Genomic DNA, 21,465 nt, shown 5'->3' with positions numbered 1-21,465 from the left:
TGGCTTAAGCTAGGAGGAAATGATTAAGATCAAACAGAAACAGAAAGTATCTACAGAGAACACATTAGAAAACCTTTCCATCTGTAGATGAACAGGACACCTGAAGCTGGACTCAGGGTTGCATGACTGTAACACAGGAGACAAACAGGCAATGCACACAGTTGTTGCAGACCGAAAAGAGACACTTGATGAACAATCTAGTGTTATAGACTAGTCAAATAATGACACCTCGTGATGGCGGTCGACCCGTCCTGCAATCCCAAAGTATCAGTTTTTGAGGAGCTGGGAATGAGACTTAAAAATAATCTTATAATTACAAATAGCACCTCTGATGTCATATTTGAAAGTTTTGAAATAAGACTGTTATGTATAGGTAACATATAACAAAGTACTCAGACCACAGTGTTAAAAGGGGGGGATTTTGTGCCTTGCAGGAATGGAAAATCAAGGTCTTTCTCATCAAAGTGGTTTGGAAAGTTTGCTTGGTTGGAATACAGTGTAAATAAAGATGCATTTTTTGTAAGATGTGTAGACATTTCCACAGCAGAGTGATGGCCCATTTGTGAGAGAAGGGTTTGTGGACTCGAAGCACCTGCATCAGGCTTGCGGAAAAACACAAGATGGGCTAGTGTTAGGGAAATTCTCCTTGTTGAGGTAGAGAGTTGCTAATTCTCCAAAGAATTTTAGACTTTTAGCGTGATGAATCAGAGCTCTTTAATACATGCAGCATGGAGAGAAGACCCAGTGTTCTCTGCAGTCTTCCAAATGTTTCCGACTTAAATACAACAGAATAGGGGTTACATACTCTTACGACAGTCATTAATCACTTCTTCCCATTGGACAGTAAATGTCATCCTATCTACCTTCCTGTAAACACCTCAGGCAAAGAGAATTGCCCCTCATATGACTTTCTGACACCTTAAAGGGGAATCTCCCCTCCTCTCACATCCTGATATGTTCTCTACCATACAATGATTACTGAATTCAAAACTATTTAATTTCTCACAACTAGCCACAGGTTTCAGAGCTACAGGGCCAACCAAACTGCAGGCCGGGGAAATGTGTTCAATCAAATGAACCGTGATGCCATGGACTATTCATTTATCAAGAGGAATCGGGACCATTTAAAAGTCATGTTGGATATTATACTGTTTTGTGCCAAGCAGGACATCCCCCTACTTGGACACAGGGACAGTGTAGACACTCTCAATAAAGGAAACTTTCTCAAACTGTTCAAGTTCATGTGCAAATATAATCCACGGATCCAAAATCGTCCAGAGCAGCTGCCTCCTGCTGTTGTGCAAGATCAAGGCTGAAGTCTGTGAACCGGGCACCTATTATGCACTAGTTTGGACTATGATGAAATAAACTCTATAACCTAGGCTATGAAGGCCATGAAAATAACAACGGTAAGCCTGTTTTTTAATTAATTTTTGTTGCTTCATATTTGCTTGTGAAGGGATTTCACATGAAGTAATGTGTATTAGCCACATAGGCCTACTATTAAAAGGCTACATTATTTGTTTAAAATTAGTTACTAATTTTTTCGTACAGAAGCTACATTTCAACCAGATTTCATTGTATGTGAGAGCTGCGTGCATATTTGCTGTAATGAGCTGACCATGGTACTGAAACAACAATGGCTGTATTGATATGTTACATGTGCGATTTCTGTCTGATGTATGTTGTCATGCAGTATGTTAACACCTTCTCTGCGGTTTGGTTTTATGTCTTGTTGTCACTTTGTGCAATAAAATGGTTCATTAACGGTGCCATGCACTGTAGAGGCAATGTGCTGCTCCTTTTGCTAGTGTATATATATATTGTAGCCTGAATTAGAGTATAATAGACAGGTTTTTGTGTTGTGTACAGCCTTTATAGACTGAGCTCTTTGGTTGAGCATGTTGTATAGGCAATGTTTTACTGTTATTGCCTTTGTAATGCAGAATGTTGCAAAGTAAGATTGTCACAGTTTTTATAAGTTATTTTTTTCTGGGAAAGATGGCCCACTTAATTTTGCACTGGCCCACCCAAAATACAGTTTCAACTGATAATTACGCTAATGATTAGCGGACCTTTTTGGTTATTGTTTAGGACCTAAACAATGCATTCAAGGCTGGTTACAAAGTAATTACAAACAAATGATCATTATCATATCTGGTCAGGTTTAAACTTATACCACTGCGATATGAGCTGAATGCTGGTAATTTCAATGGAACGTCAGACTGCTGAAAATGCCAAACTGTCGTTTAAAATAATCAAATAATGATCAATTGTAGTTTTGAATAGGCTAATGGACGGCCCCACGTTTGTGTGTGAATTTATATTTGACAAGAAGGCCCAATCCAAAACCACTGTAAAGTGGATACCAAATCAGGTAACATTTAACACAACTTAAAATGGTAGCTCGTGTAGATTGTTTTTCAGTCAGTCTCATTACAGCCTACACTCCCATGCATTAGGTGGCAGTATGCAACTATAAAGCTACGATGGCCGGTGACATTTGAGATGACTAGTGACACTTCATGTGAACTTTCCTCGCATGATGGACACAGACAGCAAAGAAGCCCATGGCCAATTTCGAACAGTCCCTCTATCACAGTCTCAATCGGACTTCTTCGGTGTGCCGTACTCCGTGTCTGTCCTTAAAGTCGGATACTGTATCCCTCAGACCGACGGGACGTTTAAGGCTGACGGTACCATCACGCTCATAACGGGACCCAAGATTATTTTGGTGGACACCGGTGGACCGTGGGACCGAGACTTTCTCAAAATGACATTGAAAGAGAGGGGTCTTGAACCGGGAGACATTCACTTGGTCGTGTGCACTCATGGACACTCAGACCACGTAGGAAATCTGAGTCTTTTTCCAACAGCAGTGATAATTGTAGGATATGATATCAGTGAGGGGGACACATATCGTATCAACAAGATGGCAGAGGGAAAAGCTTATACAATTGATGAGCATGTAAGTATCTGTAATTTCACATTTGTCGTATCCACACAACAAACACTAGGGATTTCGATGGAGCCTTGTATCACTGTGTAGAGAAGGGCTAACTGTGTTCCAGCATAAACATACCTTTCGGAGCTCGCGCCCTAGCTAATAATAATGATAATACATATGTGTGTTTACATAGCGCTTTTATAATACTCAAAGACACTTTACATTATCACGTTTTAAAAGGAACATCACATTAAGAACAAGTGGAAAACGAAATAAATTGTCTATGAAGAAAAAGCCAAATATGCTAGCATGAGTAGCTAACGTTAGCCTTGTTATGCAGTGTGTCCATCTACGTCATAAACACTTACAGTTGCAGCTGCTGCACAGACTGAAGACAGTAAAAGTTAGACCCTCTCCACCCTGTACATTAGCTTCTAACACTCCAGCTGCTGCTCTGGGGGACCTCATACAACCCCACTTCAAAAAAACCTGAACTGTCCTTTTAAGATGCTTTTGAGGAAATGGGGCTTTGGTCTTGACCACACTTACCAAGAAAGTGACAATATCAGTCATACACATTTAATTAAACCTAATGCTATCGTCTCTAATTTAACTTGTTACAAAATGAAAAAAGCTGATTTTGAACTAGGCTCAGAACAAGATGAAAGAAATGGCGAAAGGCATCATTCCATTTGTTTTTGCTTTTTTTATTTGGCAAAAGGCTGTACAAAACCTAAGGTTGTGTCTTCCTGACACTGTAGTTTCATGTGAGTAAAAATTCAAACACATTTGGACTGAGGTGTCTTACAGAGGCTGTAACAACTGTTTTCGGTAAAGATTTGATTAAAACAAATATTAAGGACAAGGGTATGGAGCCAGAACGGTGACTTTAAAATTTGGCATTGAAAACAAAACCAGTACTGAAAAAGGAAACATTGGCATTGAAACATTTGTATTGAAAACAGTTGTATTGGCACTGAAAAAGGAAACTAATTAAAATAATTAAAATCTGAAAATCTTATTATTTTATTTTATTGGGATTTTTTGTATTTTTCAATGACAATCTTCAGATTTTTTCTTCATGTCACTTTTTTTTTCAGTGACAGATTTTTTTACAATGTCACTTTTTTTTCAGTGTCACTGATTTTCAGTTTCAACTTTCTGTCATTGTTTTGGCGTCGAGTGGGAGGGGTCTGAGGGGAGGGGCAAGTAGAGCGTGGTTTGCATATGATTTGCATATCGGCATCCTGAAGAAGTAGCAACCTGCCATCCGCCCGAAGCCTCTGGCATGGTGGCATTACTAAAATGTCCTGGGGTCCGTTTCACAAAGCAGGTTCAATAAACTCTGAGTCTAACCTTGAACTCTGAGTTGATCTACTCTGAGATAGGAAACTCTGAGTTTTCGGTTCCAGAACAGCTGATATGAGTTAGTTTGATCAACTCGGAGTAGTTTCACGTGGAGTTAAGCGCGTGCGCCACAAGTATAAAAAGACAGCATCAATGGAGCCCTGAGTCGACGAGTCACCATGGCAACGGGGAAGAGGAGGGCTACGTTTTTCACCCCACTGGGCGTTTCAGGGCGAGGCACACTTTTCTGACCGCTCTGCATACAGTTGCCTTGCTCAAGTGCTCTGCATCTCCGACGTTGTATAAAAAAACTCCCTATTCAAAAAAAAAAAAAAAACGCAGCGGAACACACAATATCTGCTGGGATGTGAGAGCATGACTTCGGTTGGTAATGTTGGAAATGTAAGGACGGATTAGGTTGTGTATGTAAATGATGGACTGTGACGTGAAACGGTATCGCTCAAAAAGATAATTGTCTGGAAATGCAAGAACATCTATGTGCGGTCTGATAATCATCTCCCGACGAATATTTAATTCTCTGCGCAGTAATGCTGCACCTTCATTCACGGGATCATAATCAAAAGCACATGCCATGGTAGTGAAAATAGTCATCACCTAATATAACTTCTCATGTAGGCCTACTGACTGATTTTTGCAATGATCAGTTGCAATGATCAGTTGCGGCATTGCCTAACCTACTCTGGCAGAGGCATTACAACAGATCAGAGGCAGAGTAGAATGGGTCTGTTTTGGTCTGAATACAGCCAAAAGACACACACGCTGATGCGCTATGGCTAATTCACAAGATACAGTAGGGCTAGTGGACCCACCCGCTGCTTTCAAATCAGCTGTGTAAGAGCCATTTTAGTTCTTACTCTGTTTTGTTTTGTAAACGTTTCACCACTTGAGGGAGTGGTGCCACTAGCCCCTTTTAGATAGAAAATGCGCTACATTTGCAGCCAGGAGTAACTGCATCAAGAGCCACCACACACAGACGAATCCTGGACATGGGCTTCAAATGTCGTATTCCTCTTGTCAAGCCGCTCCTGAACAACAAACAACGTCAGAACTGTCTTCGGCTGTGTACGTTAAGCTACTGACATCCCCAGCACACGCACACACAAACCATACAGCCTCTCATCTTTGAGCCGCTAGCTCAGCTTCAACGCAGGTAGTACACAATAACTCTTACAAGGGTCGCGAATTTGCTTCTGGTGATGATAAAAATGTTCCAGCGGACTCTGTTTCCAGCGCGGTCATGGAGAGTCTGAGCAGCTAATTTACTGAGCTGTGACTACCAGCTCTGCTTTTCTCAGTTTACCTGCCACTGGCAGATGAGCCAGAAACTTAAATGTGGACCCTGGGTAAATGGTAGCTAATGTTAAGCCTCCAGCCCTGTGATGTTTTGCCGTTGTGTTTTTCACAAAGACCCTGGCCGAGTTATAGTTACTTATAGTTAACTTTGAACGGCTAACTATCATTAACCACAGACAACACCTATTAACCTAGCATTTGTTTCAGTGGACCGCTGCCAAACCGTTCACTCGGCCAGGGTCTTTGTGAAAAACACAACGGCAAAACATCACAGGGCTGGAGGCTTAACATTAGCTACCATTTACCCAGGGTCCACATTTAAGTTTCTGGCTCATCTGCCAGTGGCAGGTAAACTGAGAAAAGCAGAGCTGGTAGTCACAGCTCAGTAAATTAGCTGCTCAGACTCTCCATGACCGCGCTGGAAACAGAGTCCGCTGGAACATTTTTATCATCACCAGAAGCAAATTCGCGACCCTTGTAAGAGTTATTGTGTACTACCTGCGTTGAAGCTGAGCTAGCGGCTCAAAGATGAGAGGCTGTATGGTTTGTGTGTGCGTGTGCTGGGGATGTCAGTAGCTTAACGTACACAGCCGAAGCCCTGCTGTTCATCATGTCAATGTTAACGTCCCAGGCTATGTTACTGTTAGCCGCTGTTGTGATGTATTATTACTTGGCAGCAACAAGTATTTACCGCCAGGCCGGTGACACATGACGTTAATTTATTCTTCTGCCAAAACCGACTTTTAGCCGTGTTCGGCGCTTGGCGGGTGTTTATTTTTTATCCTGCATTAACCACAGGTTAAGTTAGCCAACACGGCTAATGTTAGAAACTTACATGTTCCAGCGGACCTCTACAAAAACAACATAACGGCCGTTAAAAGCTAACCAAACAGGCCAGGTTGCATGTGAATAAACATGTAAATAGCAGAGAAAAAAAACAGACTTAATTGCGGTTTGAAAGTTCCCGGTGAACAGGACATTTTAGCAATGCCACCATGCCAGAGGCTTCGGGCGGATGGCAGGTTGCTACTTCTTCAGGATGCTGATATGCAAATCATATGCAAACCACGCTCTACTTGCCCCTCCCCTCAGACCCCTCCCTCTCGACGCCAAAACAGTGACAGAAAATTGAAACTGAAAATCAGTGACACTGAAAAAAAACTGACATTGTAAAAAAATCTGTCACTAAAAAAAAAGTGACATGAAGAAAAAAGCTGAAGATTGTCATTAAAAAAAAAAAAAAATCCCAATAAAATTAAATAATAAGATTTTCAGATTTTAATTATTTTAATTAGTTTCCTTTTTCAGTGCCAATACTTGTTTCAATGCCAATACAACTGTTTTCAATACAAATGTTTCAATGCCAATGTTTCCTTTTTCAGTACTGGTTTTGTTTTCAATGCCAATTTTTTTTTTGGATGCCAAATTTTAAAGTCACCGTTCTGGCTCCATACAAGGGATGGGTAACCGTGGCAGCTATGTGTAACAACAATACATTGGTTATCGGCTAAATGATCGACAAACTTGTGTGAAGACATGTTTAGATAAGGACAGCTGTAAATACTAGGTTATTTCGGAGGAGTGTGAGAGGATCTGCAGGCAGGGAGCAGCTGCATAGCCAGGGCGAACCACAGGGAGAACTACAGGGTGAACCACAGGGTGGACCACAAGGAGAACTACAGGGTGGACATCAAGGAGAACTACAGGGTGGACCACAAGGAGAACCACAGCGTGAGACACAAGGAGAACCACAGGGTGAACACGACAGCAGCACTACAAGACATATGTGAGGGAAAAGAGGGTTTAATTCAACAGCTCAGATTAGGGGTGTAACGGTTCATGTATTTGTCCCAAACTGACATCACGGTTTGGTGCACTCACTCATACGACCAATATGTCTGACTCTCATATGGTGAGAGCTAGGGATGTCCCGATCAGGTTTTTTTTACCCCGTTTCGAGTCATTTAATATTTAGTATCTGCCGATACCGAGTCCCGATCCGATACTTAGCCCTAACTAATATTTTTTTACTGTCATATGGCTCTTTCTTATTCTGCATATGCTATTGCAACATTGGTTTTCATTTGTTTTTTGTTTTTTAACAATAACAACCAAGTAAACAAAGTCAGTAACTAAACCCTGATCCTCGACCATGGAGATGGGCTGGTTATCCAGAGCGATGAATTCAGTTACCTTCTCTGTAATATTTGTGTCCATGTCGCTGTCTCAAGGATATTTCTCTTTCCTTTTGAAAGTATCCGCGAGTGTTTGTTGCTTCGGTGCCTTTGCCTGTATTGCTTGAGTGAACTCGTTGTGGTCCTTTGAGTGTTTGTTTTTTATGCGCCGTATCAAATGTGTAGTATTAAATGCAGCTCTTTTGTTACCAGCTCGTGAAACGGTTGTATTGTGTATCTGTGGTTGCTGACGATCACTGAAGGACCGGCATTGCCTAACCTACTCTGGCAGCGGCATTACAACAGATCAGAGGCAGAGTAGAATGGGTCTGTTTTGGTCTGAATACAGCCAAAAGACACACACGCTGATGCGCTATGGCTAATTCACAAGATACAGTAGGGCTAGTGGACCCACCCGCTGCTTTCAAATCAGCTGTGTAAGAGCCATTTTAGTTCTTACTCTGTTTTGTTTTGTAAACGTTTCACCACTTGAGGGAGTGGTGCCACTAGCCCCTTTTAGATAGAAAATGCGCTACATTTGCAGCCAGGAGTAACTGCATCAAGAGCCACCACACACAGACGAATCCTGGACATGGGCTTCAAATGTCGTATTCCTCTTGTCAAGCCGCTCCTGAACAACAAACAACGTCAGAAGTGTCTCACCTGGGCTAAAGAAAAAAAGAACTGGTCTGTCGCTCAGTGGTCCAAAGTCCTCTTTTCAGATGAGAGCAATTTTGCATCTCATTTGGAAACCAAGGTCCTAGAGTTTGGAGGAAGAATGGAGAGGCACACAATCCAAGATGCTTGAAGTCCAGTGTGAAGTTTCCACAGTCTGTGTTGATTTGGGGAGCCATGTCATCTGCTGGTGTTGGTCCACTGTGCTTTATTAAGTCCAGAGACAACGCAGCCGTCTACCAGGACATTTTAGAGCACTTCATGCTTCCTTCAGCAGACAAGCTTTATGGAGATGCTGACTTCATTTTCCAGCAGGACTTGGCACCTGCCCACACTGCCACACGTACCAAAACCTGGTTCAATGACCATGGGATTACTATGCTTGATTGGCCAGCAAACTCGCCTGACCTGAACCCCATAGAGAATTTATGGGGCATTGCCAAGAGAAAGATGAGAGACATGAGACCGAACAATGCAGTGTGTTCAAGTTTGTTTATTAGGATAAAGCCCCTTGAGATGTACCATCTCGTTTTCGAGGGGGTCCCAACATTTAACACAATAGCTACATTACAAAGACGTGACAGAAAAATAAAATGAAATAGTAAATAAATAAAAATAGAAATAATAATAATAATAATAAGAAATATAGACAAGGTATATCCAACAAGCAGAAACAAAAACAAACAAACAAACAAACAAAACAAGAGACAAACCACATACATTAAGTTCATCAAAACAATACAACCAGTAGAAGGCCATAATGACCAATAATAAAAAAAGAGTATGAGTGGATCACCAAATACAATCAAGTATAAACATTAGATCTAAGACAGTAAGTGTGGATAGTGATAGTTTCATTGATAACAGGTGCAGTCAATCTTAAAGTGAGAAGACAGGGCATGCTTGAACATGCCAAGCATTCTGGTGGATCTGATATTAACGGGTAAATTATTCCAATCTGTAGGGGCTTTAAACTTAAACGCTCTTTTGCCAAATGTTTTCTTAGCATGAGGGATATGGAAATAGAGCTGAGCAGAGTGCCGGACTTGGTAATTTGAAGAAAAAGGTATGAGATACTGTTGAAGATAAAGAGGATAATTGAAATAGAACATTTGAATATAAGTTGAAGCCAGTGAATGTGTCTTCTTACATTTAGAGGTGGCCATTTAAGACTCTCATACATTGTACAGTGGTGCGTGAGAAAAGGACAACCAAGGACAAATCTGCATAGTCTATTATATGCTGGGTTAAGTGGAAGAAGGTGTGAATTAATTGAATTTTGATAGACAACATCACAATAGTCAAAAATTGGAAGTATGAGTTGAGATGCAAGTTTTTTACGAACAGTGTGAAAAGCAATTTCGAGACCGATATAAAACATTGATTCCAAAATTGACTTTACGTAACACGTGATCGATGGGTGATTTGAATGAGAGTTCAGAATCAAGCCATACTCCAAGATATTTAATCTTGTCCACTTTATGCAGAGGGGTGCCGTCATTACAGGTTATTATACAGGAGCTGGGATTTGATTTGAGTTTCTGTCTGGTACCAAAGATCATGATATTAGACTTTGTTGTGTAAAGCATTAGTTTATTATGTAAAAGGCAGTCTTGTAAGATGTTGAAATCAGACTGGAGAGAAGATTGAATTTGTGGTAGATCAGGTTTTGATGTATATATGACAGTGTCATCGGCATAAAGTTGAGCACAACAGTTATTGAATATTGATGGTAAATCATTTACATAAATAGAAAAGAGAAGAGGTCCCAATGTTGAACCCTGGGGTACACCTCTTTGTTGAATAAGTAAATCAGATTTATTTCCTTGTAGGATGACACACTGTTTTTCTATTATGCAAGTACGAATTGAACCACAGAACTGCATTTTTAGAAAGGCCGATAGCATGAAGCTTATCTAGAAGCAGATAACGATCAACAAAATCAAAAGCTTTAGTTAAGTCAATAAAGATGGCACCTGTGGCATCACCATTATCAGCAGCACAGAACACATCATTGGTAAATTTAAGTAGGGCAGTAGCTGTGGAGTGGTTGGACCTGAAGCCAGATTGAAATGGTGATAGGATATTGTTGATACTGAGATAATGTGAAAGTTGATTATAAATTAATTTTTCAAAGACCTTAGCAATGGAGCATATGATAGATATAGGCCTATAATTGTTCACATCGAGTACATCGCCTCCTTTAAGGAGTGGAGTGACGCGTGCAAGTTTCCAGATGGCTGGTAACTCACATGTAGACAGAGAAAGGTTGAATAAATCAGCAAATGGATACATAAGGATATGAGAAGCTAGTTTAAGAAACCTGTTTTCTATTCCATCAAGTCCAGCACCGCTGCTCACATTTAATTCGTTAATGGCAGTATGAACTTCAGTTGGCAAAATTTTCGTAAAAGAAAAAGAACTGCAGCAAGGTGAGATATTAAAGAAGCCAGTAGTCAAGTAAGAGTCAGGTAATAAGGTAGAACAGACGGAGGAGAAGTGCTGATTGAATACTTGGGCAATCGCTAAAGAGTCATGCAGTACTGTATTGGCAGCTCTTATTTGATTAATAGAATGATTATCTTAAGTATTAATAATTGTTTTGATTTTGTTCCAGAATTGCCTTGGGTTCTTAAAGTCATTAGTGAGACATTCTTTATAGTAGTTAGATTTTGCAGTCCGGGTTTTTTTCTTACTCATATTTCTCAGCTGCCTGTATATTTCCCAATCAGCATTGTTCCTTGTCTGACGGAATGTTGCCCATGCTTTGTCCCTCTGCCTAAACAGACTAATAAGTTCAGGGCTAATCCAAGGGAGATGTTTACCCTTGACCTTAGCAATTTTCCAAGGAGCATGTTTATCCACAACATTCGTGAACTCAGAATACAGAAAATCCCAGGCATCTTGTACATCAGGTATTAATTGATACCTGTCCCAGTTGATAGCAATCAAATCATTAATAAATACATCTAAATTCAATTTCCTATATTGTCTAATCTTGATTAGTCTCGGTGGCAATTTAGGAAGTTTGATTTTCCATATGCTTCAGGATTGATTTTAAGGTTCTTCTACTAGTTTTTAAGTGTCTTAACGGTCTTGGTCCTTCTTATCTATCTGCATTACTTTTACCCTATCAACCCTCGCGGACCCTGAGGTCCTCTGGTGTTGGCCTTTTAACGATACCACAAGTTAGAACTAGAACACACGGGGAGGCGGCATTCAGTTATTATGGCCCCCGATTGTGGAACAGCCTCCCAGAGAACCTCAGGGCCGCAGAGAATGTTGATGTTTTTAAAAAGAGGCTCAAGACCCATCTTTTTAATCAGGCTTTTAACTAAACTCATTTAACTCTTTCTAAGTTCTTACATTTTTATTACTATCCTTATTTATTTATTATTATTTATTTATTTATTTACATATTTATTTATTATTATTATTATTATTATTATTATTATTATTATTATATTTTTATTTTTAGCTTAGTTTATCCTGTTTTATTACTTTATTGTTTTACTTCAATGTTTTATTTCAATGTTTTAGTCGTTACTTATGGTCTATTTTATACATTCTATTGTTTTATTCCCTCAGTTTTAGCTCCTATACCTTTTATCTTATTTTACTGTTTTAGCCCCTCGATCTTCCAGTGTTTCCTCCTGGGGGCCTACCACACCGGGAGTTGCTTCTGGTCCACCGATGGGGGTGCTGTCCCGTGGATGGCCCTGGCCCGGGTGGCTAGAGAGCTCTACACCTTGGTGTGGAGCCTCCTGTCTGCCTGGGCTCGGGGGGTCTATGTGGTGGCGCCCCTGCAGTCATGGACCATGATTCCTCTCGGTGTGCATGGCCCCCAAAGGTAGCTTCTTCCTCACCTGTGATTTCGGTGCCCAGCCATGTCTCCTTAGCAACAGCTAGTGTATGTGTGTGGGTGTGTGTATGTTTGTGTGTGGGTGTGTATGTCTGTCCATATGTCTGTGTATGTGTGTGAGTGTGTATGTAAATGTGTATCTGTGTGTATGTTTGTGGGGGTGGGAGGTTTGTGGTCTTCATGGTGTTTTGTATTGTTTTGTTCTGTTTTGTTCTGTTTTGTTTTTAACCTCTGTGAGGCACTTTGTGTTACCGTACAGTATGAAAAGTGCCATATAAATAAAGTTGATTGATTGATTGATTGATATGCAGTAGACAATTGAGTGATCACTAAAGCAATCAGACATAACGCCTGACCTTATAATCCTATTTGGGTGAGAAACGAGTATCCAGGCAAGCAGAGATTGGGATCTAGGGGTGATTCGAGTAGGCTCAGTAATTAGTTGGGTAACATTTAGACTACTAAGTATATTTTTTTCTTTATCGGATGACTTATCTAGCCAGTTTTTGTTAAAATCAGCAAGTAAAATGATTTCATTTCTACAGGAAATGGAATTAATGGTGGAGGTCAGGCAATTAAAGGACACTGCAGGCACAGAGGGAGGCCTATATATGCTACCAATAGTTAAACATTTATTTACATGAAAAGTTACCTTAACAAAAACACATTCAGTAGAGCTGAAGGCTGCTATTGAAGCATCCTGGTCATAAGCTGTAATCCATAATCATCAAAATTATAACAAATACAGGTTTGAAATATCTCGGTTTGCATGTAATGAGTCTATATAATATATTAGTTTCACCTTTTAAGTTAAAAATAAATGAACTTTTGCACGATATTCTAATTTTTCAAGTTTCACCTGTATATTCACAGGGTCACTTGACACAGGTGTTGCAGACTGGGAAGAGGCAAATACTTTTTGACCATGCAGCAGTGATTGCAAATGAAATGTTACATTTTCTTTTGTCTATGATTAACAAATGAATCACAGAAAAGTGGTACTCTGTTGTATGGTATTGGACAGCCAATGGACCTTTATTTTTGCACGTCAGAACAAATCCATCTGCAACCGTGGTGACTTTTAAAAAACATTACTGTTAACTGTGGCTCTCCAATAAATAAGGTACATAACCTTATTATAATCTGTAATTATTTGTTTACTTTTGTTATTGTGTTTTTAAGGCAGTTTCTTTAAACTATTTATTTGCTAACTTTATCTATGTTTTATTGCCTTTATAAATGCATTATTAAACATTTCTGACGTCATATCTAGGAACTGTAGCTGCACTATTGAAAATAAATGAAAAGAAACCTAGCCTTTTACATTTGGAATTTTTTGTCATTTTATCCGGTTTACCAAACTGTGACCCCTACAGATCATACATCACTAAGCTGCTGGAGCATTGTCACAGAAACCTGTAGACATGTAGCCTTTAGCACCAATTCCCCCTGACTCACAGTATGCACTTACCTGGGCTGGGGAGGGGATTTCAGCTAATCAATTTTGCAGTGATAGTCTGACTTCTACAATCTGACTTTGTTTTATAATTCAATCTTCGCAGCAGCTGCATCTGTAAGTGGTTATGTAGTAGATGGACACACTGCATAACAAGTCAAACGTTAGCAACATAGGCTAGCATATTCAGCTTCTCATCCTGAACAATATGTGAAAAATGCTATATGTAGCACTCAGGCTATATCTGTTTATTAGTTGGTGCCACTGCCACTGCATTCAGAGAGAAAAACCATCAAGACTCAAAATTAGAAAAACAGCTGAAAAATTTTGATTATACATTGTTCTGATGAACAAAAGATAGTATTTTAGAACATAGAATACTATTTTTTATTTTTCATTTTTTATATGGACAGTTTAACTGATAAGCCTTACACTGACCCTTCAGTGTGGGGATAAACTAAAATCAAAATACAGTCATCTTAATATTTATGGTAGTTACAGTAGGCCAACTCCAACTTCCAGGCCACATGAAACCGACAGTAGCCTAACCTTGTCCTTGCACTGGGCCTTTGGATAAATTGATGACCTCAATGAGGATTTGAGATTTGTATCTAGAAACTTTCCGTGGCAACACTGAAAAAAAATGCACTTGACCTGAGGAAAACGGAAGGTGTATATAGTGGGTTGATTAAGCGTTTTGAAGCTTTGCTGAACTGCTGCACTGTAGTTTAATGACCTCACATTGTTGAACATTACATTGTATGAAACTGTTACTGTCTTGGCCAGACGTTTACAACACATGTACATATCATAGCAGTGTATACCAATGATTTCTACAACTCTCACTTTTCTGTGATGGAATGAGTGGAACACAAACTACTTCTTCACAAAAAATGTTCATGAAGTTTGGTTCAATAATGAATTTATTATAGGTCTTCTGAAAATGTGACCAAATCTGCTGGGTCAAAAATATACATGCAACAACTTGAATGACCAATTTGGGTGATGATAGAAAGTTGTGTGAATCAAATTGTCTTTGTAGCATGGCCTCTTAACCTCTTCTGACTCATTCTGATTGATAATGGTTGATGACTTTTCTGGGCCCATTTTAATAGGGTTTGTTTGATACACCCATTAGACTCAGCCACAAACACTACAATGGAAAACTCTGAGGGGCTCAGTATTGATCTAAGAGCACATTATTGATTTGAACAAGTCAGTAAAGTCACCTGGAGCCATTGCAAAGCAGTTACAGGTCCCAAGATGAAATGTGCAAAACAATTTTTGTAATAATAAGTGCACAGTTGTGTCACTGCCACAAGAGTCAACCAAAAATTACCAAAAAGCAAGTCCGCAATGAATTAGAAACTGCTGGAAGACAGGTGTCAGTGCACTCTGCAATCTTGCTCTTCTTCTACTGTCTACTGTCAATCACACATGCTCTACAGAGAGAGAGAGACACTCTCTGGTCTTACATTCCTCCTGTAAACGCACTGATTGTGATGCAACCTGTACTATGTAATGTGGGTCTACTTATGCTGTTGTTTTGTACAAACCTGTAAGTGCACCTGGTTGTTGATTTCATTCAGTGCACATGAATGGCTACATAATTAATAACCAGCTTCCTCACATGCTGTTATGACAACGGAATTGGGGCCAAAAAAAATCCTAAACACAAGGTGTCTTTTTTGGGCGGCTTTATAAAACTTGTTGCTGACGAAGAAAGCAGATAAGGTTGCTATTGGAGAGAAAACAAAAAGGAGATAGAAACGAAAGACAATGCAAGCCACGGCTACTAGCTCAGGAGGTAGAGCAGGTCAATTAATCGGAAGGTCGCTGGTTCGAATCCCCAGCTGTGTCCTTGAGCAAGATACTGAACCCCAAATCCCCCTGATGAGCAGTTGGCACCTTGCATAGCAGCCTCTGCCATCAGTGTATGAATGCGTGTGTGAATGGGTGAATGTGACAAGTGTTGTAAAGCACTTTGAGCGGTCAGTAGACTGGAAAAGTGCTGTAGAAATGCAAGTCCATTTCCCACGTGCATGCACTGGGGTAGATCAACTCATCATTTCTATTGTCAGAAATAATGGATGGTACCAAAGTACCATTCTGTTTTTTTTCGTTGAGGCACATTTATGCAATACCAAAAGGTGAAGTTAAAACTGTGCAGCATACTGATTGTCAGTAAGTCAGAACAGCCAGAGTCATCTTGTCCTCTGCGCTGTGAAATAGGATTTAACTTCCTGCTTTTACAGCAGTCTTTTGTCTTGCTGCCTGCAGCCTTTTTAAAGTGAAGCTTGATTCCACGTTGTAAAAAAGAACTACACGTGTGTTGTTTGTACTGTTGAGATTGTGTGGTTGAGCAAAAGAGAGTGGCAGATTGTAAGGAGTGAGTGGTCAAGTAAAAGTGAGCAAGCAGAAAAGAGATGGTGAATGTGAGAGGAAAATAAGGTTAACAGTTTGTATATGTTGTCAGTCCGGCAGTAATGTACAGTTTAGGTCCCAGTGTGTCAGTTAATATATGCAGCTGCTTATGAAGTGTTAAGCCCAGTCTCCCCAGTTGTTTTTCATCTGCTGGAAAGTAAAGTGGTTTCCCGAAGCCGGCTGATAATAATTCCGCCGACATTTAAGAGTACTGTCCACAGTGGAAACACACAGCAGATCTGGGGCCAAATGTATAAAACTCTGTATATTCAAGTGTAGAAATCTGTGTCCACACAAAACAGTAAATATGCATAAGCAGTCTTTTCGTCAGATTTATAAAACCCCACGTATGTCTGGTCCCACGTGTCTCTTCCTCATATATGTCAATCATCCTGAAATTCTATGCACTTGCCCAAGCTGTCTGACCATCCCCATAATTAATTATAAACGGCCCTAAACCTCCCCCAAGTACCTGGTATGCATATAAAGGGCCAGAATTTAGTTTAGTGTTGAGAAGAAGCTGTTGAAGAACAGGAAGTGTAATTTTACAGACTGTGAACTTAAAGTAAAGATTGATCAAACTGACAGATGAAAAGGAGTATTATTTGGGGGCTTCAATTCTAGCTTTAGCAACACAATGAAACAAGTGAAATGGCAGAAAGTAACAGAAACAGTTCAGAGCCACAGACTTTGGAGGAGTTGATCAAAAATGGTCTGACATCAGGCGAGAGGCCAAGGGATGCATCTCTGCACACAATGAGAGCCACTGTAGAAGGAGAAGGGATCCCTGCGCTCCCTCCTCTTGATGAGCGGTCATCAATCATGGGCCAGAACATCAGTACGGTCCTTGAAAACTTGCTCTAGCCTAAATTGTGCATTGGCAATGTCCTGGCACAACGCCAAAGCAGCTACTGTGTCATGTGGCACAGCCAATACGGACAGCTTCAGCCCTAGTGCCAGTTACACCTGAATGTATTCATGTACTCATATGGACAAGAGACAGGGAGCACGCAGAGTATAGACAGAAGTGTACACATACAAAACGTACAAAAACTGTAAGTGCAGTGTTACTCATGATTACTGTGTTGCAATTCAACAGAGTGCTCAGGCCTACCCCAAAAAGGTAGCTGATGGCTGATGGTCCTGTTTTTACTGCCGATGGCTAGCATCCAGGAGGCAAGTGTGACCTGCTTTCGGATTGGGACAGACAAACAGTAATTTGTGTCCCTTCTCGCTGAGATGAGATGCCGGACTTGACCACAGACGTACTTAAATGACCTCAGGGACACCTGCTAGCTAAAAGGTTATGGTTCACAAAGGCTAACATTAACATCTTACGTTCAGTGTTCAAAAGAATAAAAACACGGTAGGTAATTACCTTTCTTCACAAACGTAATGTCCATAGCAATCACGAGTAGCAGCACGAATGCGTTAGACCGGTTGTGTTTGGATGCTAGTGTTGGCTTTCAAAGCCAGTGAAACACTTGTTAAGACAATGTAGTCTACTGTTGTGTAAGTAGCAAATTGTGCCCATCTGTCACTCTCTCAAGAGTTCACACTGTGTATCTTAGCCTGATGATATCACTGTTTACACTGTATAATACAGTCCTAACATGCTCTAATAAAAACAATGTGTCTGATTACCACCCTGCCCTTTTTTCTCATCTGCAGCTGATATCATCAACCCCCCAACCCCATTTCAGTCTTTACAATTTTAACATTTTTCAATAATGAATTTGCATAGAAAGAAATTACATATCTAAAATAAATTACAGTGTTTAAACTAAACATTGAGAAGGGGGGAAATACTGCCCCCTATTCGATTGAAACAGGTGGCTTGAAAAATAGGGCTTTTAACACTAGATAGAGGAAGAGAGATTAAAAAAAGCAGTTTGATGGAGCTTGGTAGCTTTATCTGTTGTTATCCTGGTTTTCCCTTGGGGTCTGACAGTGTCAGTATCTCTCTCTCTGCCTCTCTCCCACAGGTATCTGTAATTCCAAGTCCAGGCCACACAGGACAAGATGTCAGTGTCCAGGTGAAGGGAACCTCAGCAGGCACAGTGCTTGTTGCAGGGGACTTATTTGAGTGCTGCTCAGATGAGGACAGCTGGCGGGATCTGAGTATGAACACTGCAGTACAGGAGGTCAGCCGGCAGGAGGCTCTATGCACTGCGGATGTCATCATACCCGGACATGGTCTCCCGTTTAGAGTCCTCAGGAACTGAAGAACCAACCCTGGAGATCAGTACTGGATTATATTAAGAACTGACTTTATTGTCTAGAAGTGGAATTTTACAACTTGAGTACTGAGAGCTTCAGTTGTTCCCAAATACTGTGTCATCTTACAAACACAAAAAACTAAACTCATCATAACAAAAAAGTGTTATACATTTAGTTTACAACAGTAATTTGTGAAATCATGTTAATTAAATGTTTTTTAAAGTGAAACCTGATAATGACGTTCTGTGGTTTTAGCTGTCTGTTTAAAAGTAAAATTACACACAGTCCCTTCTGTTTCCTAAAATGTAAGTAGGCCTATTGTTTTTCAAGAGAATATTTAATAGGGATGAGCCGAGTACTCGGCTGAAGCGAGTATCTGGTACAGATAATGCACTGTTTATGAGCACTAGTTTCATACTTGACTATTCTCTCTTCTTTGCTTCTACACTGGGTCACTTGTTCTTTCTTTGGCGCTCCTTCCACGTTTTGTAACTTCAGCTCAGTAACTAAGAGAACTTGTTTCATATTGGGTGCAGTGCAATTGCGTGTTACATAATAATACAAAAATGCAAACAGCAGTTTGTATACATTTTTACAGCAACCACAACAATAATACCAGCTATAATAATTGAAATATGCTTATTAATTATACTAACAGCTGCAAAACTGCTATAGTCTAAACAGGAAATGAGAGAGGAGCTCAGTGTATCATGGGGAGTCCCCTAGTATTCTGAGCCTATGGAAGCATAGCTAAGGATATAAACTTTGAAAAAAGGTTTTAAGCCTACTCTTAGATGTAGAGAGGGTGTCTGCCTCCTGACTGGAAGGTGGTTCCACAGGAGAGGTGCTTAATAGCTAAATGCTCTGCCTTCCCATTCTATTTTTGGAAACTATAGGAATTGTGACTAACCCTGCATCCTGTGGAGCGCAGCACTATAGTGGGATAAATGGTTACTATGAGCTCTTAAAATACCATGTTTACACCAAAATTAGTGTGTATACGCAGGTCTTTTATATGCAGGGAAACCCACTAATAATTGCCAATTAACTCTGTTCACATTGCCAGTGAACAAGTGTGCCCCTTGTGTGTCCCTTGTGCCAACATGAAAGCACCAGAAAAACAGTAGAAAGCAGCAGATCATATACCTCATCAAAATACTTTCAGAAGACATTAAACTTGTTTGCAAAAGTCTTAATGATATTCTGAGTTAGAAGCACATTTTTTTTCTGCAGCTGGTAACAGGAGGTACTATGGAGTGAGACATCTTGCTTCTTTCTGATCTCCGTGGAGAGGCACAGACCACACAAAAGCTGAAATACAATGGTTACTTTTTAATATCTTTTACTTCAGTGTCTCTATCAAACTCAGCGTTTACTGAACGATGTTTGAGCGCTGCTTGACAGAGACATCAGTAAAGATATGGACTGAGGGGACTGCCGTTTCCGGTAAGCATGGAGTGAGCGGTTTTACGGACTGCTCGTCTCAACCCCAAACAATTTCATCATCATTAAATCTTTGAAAAGTCCCATATACTTAGGTCTGAATCAGCTTAAGTTAGAAAAAGAAGAGTTAGTTCAACCTACCAGCCCAGAGCAGGCCACAGTAATCTGGAGGGGTCCGGTGAAAGCCACGAGGCTAATTACAGGTCACCTAGCACCAAAGACATTATGGATGCAATGTCCAGCTTATTTGGCCTTAAGTTTGGCCTTTAGTGACGTGAAGACCTTGACACAAGTATAGATCTCTTTGACAGACATCACCAGCAGAATCATGGCAAATTAACTGCCTGCGGGCGCACATGAGAGTCAAATTGCTAGTTGAGGCTTCAAGAGAAGGACATGATTATTCTCACGAATAATTACCTGAAGAATCTTAACTTGGTTGATGTATGGAGAAGCTTGTACCTACTAGATAGTGAAAATTCCTTCTACTCAGCAGAACACAAATCATGTTCCAGAATCGATCTCTTTGTCATTGATTCTAGATTGTCACAAATGGTAAAGACTGCTGAATAGCATAACAGAGTAATATCTGATTATGCCCCTTTATCATTAGAGCTCAATCTTAAGACAGACAAGAAGGGGCCTACAATTGGCAATTTGAAAGTTCATTATTGAATGATAATTAATTTTGTTCATATCTTAAAGAAAAAAATGTACAGACTCAATTTTTATGCGAATCATTTAAAGCAGATGAGATGTGATATCCTTCCAAATAAGGAAGAAAAGGGGAGGTTTCGAAATGTAATGTCCGATTACAGATTTGGAGAGAGATCATAAATGTAACGTAAGCCCACATGCCTTAATAAATGTTATTGGACTTCTGTGCTAGTCATGGATTGTCCATAATGAGCACCATGTTCGAGCATAAGTACTTGGTACCAGGCCACCTACGGCCAAAGGTTGATGATTGACTTTGTGGTCGTATCATCTGATCTGCAGCCGCATGTCTTGGACACTCAGGTGAAGAAAGGAGCAGAGCTGTCAACTGACACCCGCAGTGAGGGAGGCCGTCTAGGTGAAGAAGGAGGCCTTTCGGGTTTGGTTGGGCCAGCTGGCAGGTACTAGGAGGCCAGAAGGGATGCAGCCTCGGCGGTCGCTGAAGCAAAAATCCGGGTGTGGGAGGAGTTTAGGGAGGCTATGGAGATTGACTTTCAGTTGGCCTCAAGGAAGACCTGGAGGAGGAGGAAGGGAAAACAGGGCTTAGCCGAGGCTGTGTTCAGCTGGGGAGGAGTATGAACCAATTATCGGGGTATCACACTGCCTGAATATTCGCAGGGATAGTGCTAGCTGTCACTCGCACAGAAGTTATTCTTGGGTATTGAGGAGCTGCAGAGTTTATTCATGGTCAAACTGTAACCTGTAGCTACTGTAAATTTACAGCCACTAGACAACAGTGGTTGGGGTGACGTTACAGTAATATCTTTCTTTTTTAGCGGTAACGGATTAATATAACGTGCAACTAATAATATTTCAGTAATATATTACTACAGTTATGTCATGTAACATACTACAATCCATGTTTCTGACCGAAGTGAAGCATTTA

The 21,465-nt window shown here is 40.4% G+C and overlaps 1 protein-coding gene across 1 annotated transcript; it reads left to right on the top strand.

The window, feature by feature from the left end:
* The first annotated feature begins 2,494 nt into the window (after window positions 1–2,494).
* Window positions 2,495–20,772, top strand: mblac1 (metallo-beta-lactamase domain containing 1). Its single transcript, XM_084345029.1, has 2 exons — window positions 2,495–2,968; window positions 18,185–20,772. The coding sequence occupies exons 1-2, from the start codon at window positions 2,543–2,545 to the stop codon at window positions 18,422–18,424; spliced, it is 666 nt and encodes a 221-aa protein (XP_084201155.1). The 5' UTR covers window positions 2,495–2,542; the 3' UTR covers window positions 18,425–20,772.
* Window positions 20,773–21,465: the final 693 nt, after the last annotated feature.

Source organism: Pagrus pagrus (assembly GCF_965226575.1).
Source record: "Pagrus pagrus genome assembly, chromosome: 22".
Classification (NCBI taxonomy): Eukaryota; Metazoa; Chordata; class Actinopteri; order Spariformes; family Sparidae; genus Pagrus; species Pagrus pagrus.
The sequence above is the reverse complement of the archived record's forward strand: the minus strand, read 5'-3'. Positions and strand labels throughout refer to the sequence as shown.

Coding starts and splice junctions, on each gene's coding strand:
- mblac1 (XM_084345029.1), top strand. CDS start 2,543: ATGATGGACACAGACAGCAAAGAAGCCCATGGCCAATTTCGAACAGTC. Junction 2,969..18,184: donor CTTATACAATTGATGAGCAT/GTAAGTATCTGT, acceptor TCTCTCCCACAG/GTATCTGTAATTCCAAGTCC.